Source organism: Cynocephalus volans, chromosome 8, assembly GCF_027409185.1.
Source record: "Cynocephalus volans isolate mCynVol1 chromosome 8, mCynVol1.pri, whole genome shotgun sequence".
Lineage (NCBI taxonomy): Eukaryota > Metazoa > Chordata > Mammalia > Dermoptera > Cynocephalidae > Cynocephalus > Cynocephalus volans.
The window spans coordinates 10,633,659-10,641,458 of record NC_084467.1 but is presented as its reverse complement, the minus strand read 5'-3'; the positions used below and the strand labels follow the sequence as shown (position 1 = coordinate 10,641,458).

Below are 7,800 nucleotides of genomic sequence, written 5' to 3'. Positions count from 1 at the left end.
AACTGGATAAACCTTAAAACCATTACACTAAAAGAGGCTGGTCTCAGAAGATCACATATGATATGGTTCCATTTATATGAAATATACAGAATAGACAAATCTATAAGGACAGAAAATAGATTTGTGCTTGCCTTGGGCTAGGCATTTGGGGAAAACCAGGAAGTGAATGCATAATGGGCAGGGGGTTTCTCTTTGGGATGATGAAAAGATTCTAAACTTGATTGCAATAATGCTGCACAACCCTGTGAATATACTAAAAACCACTGATTTGCACACTTAAGTTGGCAAACTGTATGGTATGTGAATTAGATCTTAATAAAGCTATCTAAAGAAAAGAATATATTTGCAATCACAGGAGGCCTTTGTAGTCTTAGCAAGATGTTCACTTACTGGTCGGCAGGCTGGAGACCTGAATGCAGAGTAGCTTTGCTCAGCAGGTAGGATATTCCCACGGCGAGTTTCCAGGACAACTTTGGTTTCTCCCATTGCTGGAACAGAGTATTCAGGGACCCCTACCCACTCCCATCCCATCGACACAGAAATCACAACACTGAAGACAGAGCACAGAAGCCAAAATGACCACTCCCACGTTTGTCTGACAATCGCTCTTCACACTTTTATTGTGTTTTCTTCACATGGCAGATACAGAACTGTCTTCCTCCGTGACACAAACCCACCCTCAAGGACCACCGCTGACCAGTCAGCACCACTCTTTACAAATCCATCCCCTCTTTTTTGTCGTCAGAACAGTTTTCCTGACCATCTGGGAGTACTGAAGGGTGACCAGCACATTTGCACATGCAAAAATGAGTACCCCCGAGGGCCTTACAGCATTTTCTGGAACCCGTCCTTGGCTGAAGGTGACTTTCGAGGCTTCCGGTGTGTGAGCTTTCCTCGCTGCTGAAAGGGGAAAATGCTCAAGAACTGAGAGGCTGGGGTATAGTTCATGAATGTTACCATTTATGGGACAAAACTGTATTGTTAGGATACGAAACAGCCACAATTTTTCATGCTTGTGAAAGTTAATTGTAGGAACGGGCAAGAGGATTCCAGTTTATAAAAATTAAAAACAACAGTTTTTAGCTTGGTGGGAAACAGGAAAACTGTGATGGTGGCCAATGATGAGCATTTTTCTGCCTATGTGAGGGTCTCATGAGACCCTTCTCCTGGACCGTTATCAGACCCCATACTGCAGCCAGTCGACTGATTCATTAAATAACACAAGTTATAAAACTTTAAAAACGGGGCATTTACAGTCAAAGACATAAATACGTGCTTTTAAAAGTGTTTACATACATATTTACAGAGTTGCAAGATCAACCATAGTAGCCCTGAAAGTTAAAAAATCCCTTTTTGTATTGTGTGATAACTCATCCTCTTCAGTGTTCCCTCCTGCCACTTTGGGTTTGATACATCACTACTGAAAACGGAGCTGAGAAAACAGCACCAAAGTGGTCTCAGACATCCTTGTCTGGGGTCCGTCCCAAAGGCACAAAACCCAAGAACCTCCCTGACCTGGGTCCCAACTCCAAGCTCGGCTCACCCGTGTCTCTGAGACATGGACTGTGCACCAGAGAGCAGGAGTCGGCCCCGTCATCCCCTGGTAGGCGATTTATGGCCTCCAGAAATCTATTTTCTTCCCCCTGTGCTTTTTAATCCTCCCACTTTTTTCATTTCCCAATTTTTTTGTTTCCCTTTGCAGCTAATTTGAGAAGCTCAGACACTAGAGGTGAAGATGGTCCCACCAAGTGAGGTGATGAAGGGCAGGAGATTCCCCCTCACCCCACACACCATCCGCACGCCTGCCCCTCCCAAGGGAGGGACCAGATCTATACATGGGGACAAGGTCTTTCTTCCAGATGTATCTTCTTTAGGGGTTCTCTGCAAAGACTCAAGAGTAATGGACCGATGAGAATGTCAAATCTAGAAATGACTCAAGAGCCATCAGCTCAGGTTTCTCAGGCCAGGAAAGGGGGTTTCCAAGTGCTGGGGCCAAGGGGGATGTTCAGACTCGGCCCCAGCGTGTCTATATGCTATTGATTCCCAGAGATGCTGCAGGGAGAGGGAAGGCAGGGAGCGGGGGTGGCACTGAAGGGGAACTTGGCCTCCACCTGAAGGCCTTCCTCAGACGGGACTGAAGCTGATCCCCAGCCAGACCAAAGTCCCCACAATGGCAAAAGACAACTCAAGAAGCAGAAAGCAGGGTGAAGGAGCTCTTGAAGAATTGCATAGTAGGACAGCCCTACCCCAACAGGAAGGCTGAGCTGCACACCACGGTCCCAGGGGCTGCTTCCAAGTATCATCCAAGGACGGTGTGGAGTCAGCTGCCTTCCAGCCTCCCTGGGGTTCAGGACCCTTGGCTGAAGACCACACGCGCATCCCCATGTGCACACACAAACACACACGCACACATGCTCCCTTTCTCTCGCAGGCTCGCACAACTGGGGTAGGGCGGTACTCCCTGCAGGGCAGACTGCCGGTCCCTTTGGCTTCACTGATTCCAGGTCACTTCAGGTGCTGGGAGGAAAGAAAAATCGGAATGATCATGGTGACCACATGTTCAGTGCCTACGGTGAGCTGTTCAAGCATGCCGCCACTGAACTCTTTTAAATTAAACTATTTGTTGAGTATACCATGGAAACACGGAGAAGTGAAGTACCCGCCGAAGGGTTAGCTAATAAGTCTGGAGCCAGGATTCAACTCCAGAAACCCTACACTTAACCTATGTCAATTCCAGTCCCTAAAACTTGATGGGGCTGGAAAGGGCTGCTTGAGGTGGAGCAGGTGCCTTCCAGAGAGGGGGGCCCCCTTCCCAGCAGACGCTGGCTTCTGCAGCAGACTGGCCCATCTGCCCAGCCCATGAGCCGGAGCAGGGGGAGTAGAGAGAGCGGAGATGGGGCCAGCCGCAGAGCAGCCTGCATCCTCTCAGCCTGGTGTGGCCAGCCCGTGTTGGTTTCCCGTGGGCCGCGTGGGATCCATACAAGAAGTCTTCCTGCCAGTCTCCCACCCAAGAGGGCAGCCCTCCAGTGAAGGGCCTCGGCAGCAAGGGCCGTGGCACAGAGTGACCAATCACTGGGGGCTGGAGCCGAGGGGAGGTGGGAAGAGGCTGCCCCAGAGGGGAGCTCTCACACCAGGGAGAAGGGCAGGGGCAGACTGTCCACCCACCCCGCTCCGCTCCCATAAGAGGGCCTGCACTGAGAAGCCTGGCCTCCTGTACAGAGGGCCCCGAGGCCAGCCGGTCCTAGCCAAAGGAGCAGTGACAGCCAAGGAGGATCACGATAGTGGCCAGAAGAGTGAGAGGTGCTGGTCCCCTCCCTGGACCTCCCCTCCCAGCACCTCGGGCAGGAAAGAGATGGGGTGCGGGAGGCTGCGCAGGGGCAGGCTCACACCAGACGAGTCGGTGCGGTACTTTGTACACCTGACAGTGAGCAGGACACTCCAGGCTCTGCCTGACACGTGGGAAAGGGAGGAGCAAGAGGAGCCAGAGGCAGTGGGGACTGGAGGAAAACCACCTCCTCCATAAGTTCAATCTGTCCAATAAGCTGGTTACAGAGCCTTTAACTGGGAAGAGCCGGGACCCAGCCATGGGTCCTGCGTCCTTTGAGAACACCATCCTCTTCTCAGAACCAAACCCACGTGCGCATACAAGTTTGCATGAAGGGGGCCCAGCCCATATCAAGTCTGTCATCCATTGTGCGAGCCAGAAGAGGAGAGTTTTCATGCCAGATCTACCATTTGCCCCCTCTGTGCCTCAGTTTCTCTCTCTGTAAAATGAGGGTGTTGACCTGCTCCCTTCCTGTGCTAACGTGGAAATAAATGTCTGTTTTTTAAGCCACCCAGCCAGTGGTATTTTGTTATGGCAGCCCGAGCAGACTAAGGCAAACAGTATAACTAAGATGTTTTAAGAAAATATTTTTAAAAATATGTAAGTGGCACGTGCTCTGAAAACACAAATTTAAAAAACAGAAAAAAGTTAGATAAGATTTTATGGAGCAATTTTCAGTCACTTCAAAATTAAACTGTTGAGTTTAGAACATTCATTGCTGGTGAGCCGACAGAAGTGTTAGTTACAGATGCAAATTAAGCAGGCTCTGTCCTCGAAGCACTTAGCTTGGGAAGCTGTGCATGGCAGAAGACAAGGAAAAAGACGTCATCCACCCAGGATGGCACCCAGCCCCGGGGGACAGCCCAGATGAGTAAGGCTTGGCAAACGCTGCGTGCAAGCCGCTGGCATTACTGCTGAGACTGCAGGGCCCACAGAAACGGCCCAGTCTGTTTAGAAACCCAGTCCTGTTGCACCTGGCTCAGCCTCAGAACACCTGCTCCAGGGTGCAAGCCGTGCCTTGCGTGCCCACCACCACAGGGAGGATCCTGGGACACAAACGGGACCCAGAGTCAGGAACTGCTCATCCCAGCGCTGACTCCCATTTTCCAAAAGACTCAAGCCAACTCTTTCCTCTCAGGACCTCAATTTTTCCATCTGTAAGATGTGAGCAGGGGAGGGTTCATCTCCCGGGGCCTCCCAGTTCTGTGCTATCTTAGAGTCCATTTCAACTTCGCTCTGGGGGATTCCTAGCTCAGGGTCGTGTCCTCTGTCAGGGAAGAGCAGGTTCCAGAGAGACGGGCTCAGTTCTGGGGAGGGTAGATTTTATTTCCATTCCCCTCCCCAAGCCCCAGAGGAATAAGGGCCAAACCCAGACAGTCCAACTGCTCAAGGAAAGGAGAAGAGAGCGAGCTGCTGGGTGGGAGGACAGGCAGAGCGTAGCAAGGGCCTCTGCTTCCTGGTGGAACACAAAAGACCCCAGAGCTGCAGGATTCAGCCCATGCTAGCCTTGAACAACTAACTTCTCATTCCGAGTGACCCTGGCTAGACCTCTATCCCCTGCCTTGCCTTAAGTAGACATCCCCCAAACTGAGGGTGTCCCGGAACCCCAGGGCCACCTGCTACTGCAGATTCCCAGGCCACACCCAGCAGGATACTTGTTTTGTGAACATGGAATGGGACCCTGGGGTCTGTATTTATAGCTGGTGCCTCAGCTCTTCTGATGCAGGGGTTCGTCTCATCATGTGCTGGGATGCTGACCTTGGGGACAGCATGAATGCTGTTGTGCTGTGTCACCAACAGGGAGGCCCATGCCTGCTCATGGGTCACTGGCAAAACCCAGGCACTCCAAAAATGAAAAGCCTGGCTTCCAGGTTTTTACCATCAAAAAACCTAGAAAGAGACTATTTTGCTTCCACATAGATCTAAGTGTCATATTTTACAAACTAGTATTATTTTTACTTTCAAATACATTGTGGGAATAGGGACTCCATAATCTTTTCTGGGCTTAAAGCCTCTGAAGGTCTCAGCTGAGAACTGAGTATAATTGCTATTTATTATCGTTATTACAATAATGACAACTAATACTTACCCAGTACTTACTGTGTGCCAGGCACTGTTCTAAGTGCTTTGCATGCATTTGACACTTGCAATTCTTACAATATCCTATGAAGTAGGTACGATGGTAGTCGCCATTTTACAGATGTAGAAACTGAGGCTCAGAGAGATTAAGTAACTTGTTTAAAGTCCTGCAGCCAGTGAGTGGCAGAGCTGGGGTTTGAACCCAGGTGGTTCAGAGTCTGCACTGTCAGCCACCAAGCGCCCTCCTTTAGGAAGGCCCATGCCTGGCACATAGGCAGTGCTCGGCAAGGCATCATGCCCACCCTTTTCTCTCCTTCCCACCGAAGACACTAGCCCCAGTTTCCAAGAGCCACCCAAACAGTGCCAGAAGCTGCTCCATCCTGCCTCGTACCTGTCAGGGAGCAGGTGAAGAGTCTAATCTTTGAAGAAGGGTCCCTGGAATTGGGCTGCAGCCGGAGCCTTGACCTTCCTACAATGCCTGGTGACATACGGGGCCGTGGATGAAGGACATCGGGATGCCAGGCGGAGGCTGTAGCTGTGTGGGAAGAGAAATAACACACATCATCACCAGGAACCTGGCCCAGTGCCCTGGACATCACAGTGTGGGGGGTGCAGATTCCTCAGTGCTAGTCACCACCTCCCATCCTGAGCAGGATCACACTTCCTGGACACCTGAGGCCAGGTACCTGACTTCAACCAATGGCATGCAAGCTTTAACCATCGATGTGCCCTTTGCGAAGCTCGATCCACCATAGTCTCTCCCCTTGGGGCGATCACAGAAGCACAGGTGAGAGGAACGATCCATCAGTCTGGCTCTGAGACACCACGATGGGCAGAGCTGTCCTGGTGCCCCCAGTGGACATGCAGGTGAGCCGGGATGTACTCTTGTTGAGAAAGACAACCGATCTACCCTTCTCGGAGTCTGTTTTCTTTCCGCCACCCCCCCACCCTGCCTCGCTGTTCTCCCCTCGCACCAGGCCCCAACACTCATACGACAGGAAACAGTTAGGAGGCTACTGTTACCCAGGTACATATGCACCTATGTGGGGGCAGGGGAGAGGGTGAGCAGGTCCCCTCCACACTATTTTTTTTTTTTTTTGTCTTTTTTGTGACCGGCCGCACCGCACCGGCCATCCCTATATAGGATCCGAACCCGCGGCGGGAGCGCTGCTGCGCTCCCAGCGCCGCACCCTCCTGAGTGTGCCACAGGATCGGCCCTCCCCTCCACACTATTAACCCCCCTACTAGACATCTATCCTCACGTGTGCCAAGCACTTCCATGCCAGGTATCTCAGAGAGGGTGGTTTCCCAACAGACAGGTGAACCCAGGATCCTTTGACATGATTTGGCTATTACAGCCCATTAAGTGGGATTTGTTTTGTCAGAAAAGCTTTTAAATGTTTATTTAAAAGATAGAGAACCCAGACAATTATTCCTCCTCTTCCTTCACCCAGGTAACTCACACTCATCTTTCAGGTCCCAGCTGGGATACCACCTCCTCCAGGAAGCCTTCCTTCTTTAACCCCCCAGTGGAGTCCCTCCCGCTGGCTCCCTCTGCTCCTTGTGCTTCCCCACCCCAGCGCCTGCTGCACCGAATCAAAATCACAGGAGGAAGGGTCCGCCTGCCTCATGAGCTCTAAGATCCCAGGTCAGGGCCTTTGTCTTGTTCATCACCACATCCCCAGCTTAACCCAACAAAAATCAATATTTGTTGATTTAAAAATGACACATACCACACTTACTGCATGCCCAGAACTCTGCTAAGTATTTTATATATACGAAGTATCTTACTCTTCACATGCCTATCGAGGTAGACACAGTACTATTATTATCCCTAACTTACAGATGGGGAAATGGAGGCACAGAGAGCCTATGTATCTTGACCCAGGCCACAAGTATCCAGGTAGAAGAATGGAAGGTGAGCAGGCCTCCGGACAAAGAGGACAGTTGGGAGAGGTGGCAGGTGCAGCAGGCAGGGGACCAGGGAGGGCGAAGACTTCTGGGAACCTCACCTGCGGCAGGGGCCTGCCCGGAGCCAGCTCTGCCCAAGGGAGCAAGAAACAGGAATGGGGTCAGTCTCAAAGCTGGTAAATGGCAGGGTTTAGGTCAGTTGTTCTCAACCGGGGCACACATTTGGCAACATCTAAAGACATTTTTGGTTGTCACAACTGAGAGGAAGGGTGTTGCTGCTGGCATCTGGTGGGTGGGACCAGGGAGGCTACTAAACATCCTATAGTAGACAGGACAGGCCCCCACAATGAGTTATACAGCCCAAAATGCTAATAGCGCCAAAGTTGACAAGGTAGCCCTCAATAAATATCTATTAAAATGCATGAAAGTATCAGCAGACAAATTAAGAAGGCGCCAGAGACAAGCTTTAGACAAGACAAAGAGAC

The 7,800-nt window shown here is 51.0% G+C and overlaps 1 protein-coding gene across 8 annotated transcripts in view; it reads right to left on the bottom strand.

Annotated features, from left to right (window-relative positions):
- Nucleotides 1–590: 590 nt before the first annotated feature.
- The window catches only part of PRDM2 (PR/SET domain 2), a 121,785-nt gene continuing 114,575 nt past the window's right edge, over nt 591–7,800 (bottom strand). For all 8 annotated transcript variants that reach the window (XM_063103868.1, XM_063103876.1, XM_063103877.1 and 5 more), the window contains 2 exons: nt 5,796–5,939; nt 591–2,517 (listed from right to left, as the gene is read on the bottom strand). In XM_063103868.1, the coding sequence (XP_062959938.1) occupies nt 5,819–5,939 (121 nt within the window). In that variant the 3' untranslated portion in view covers nt 591–2,517; nt 5,796–5,818. The remainder of the gene's footprint in view (nt 2,518–5,795; nt 5,940–7,800) is intronic.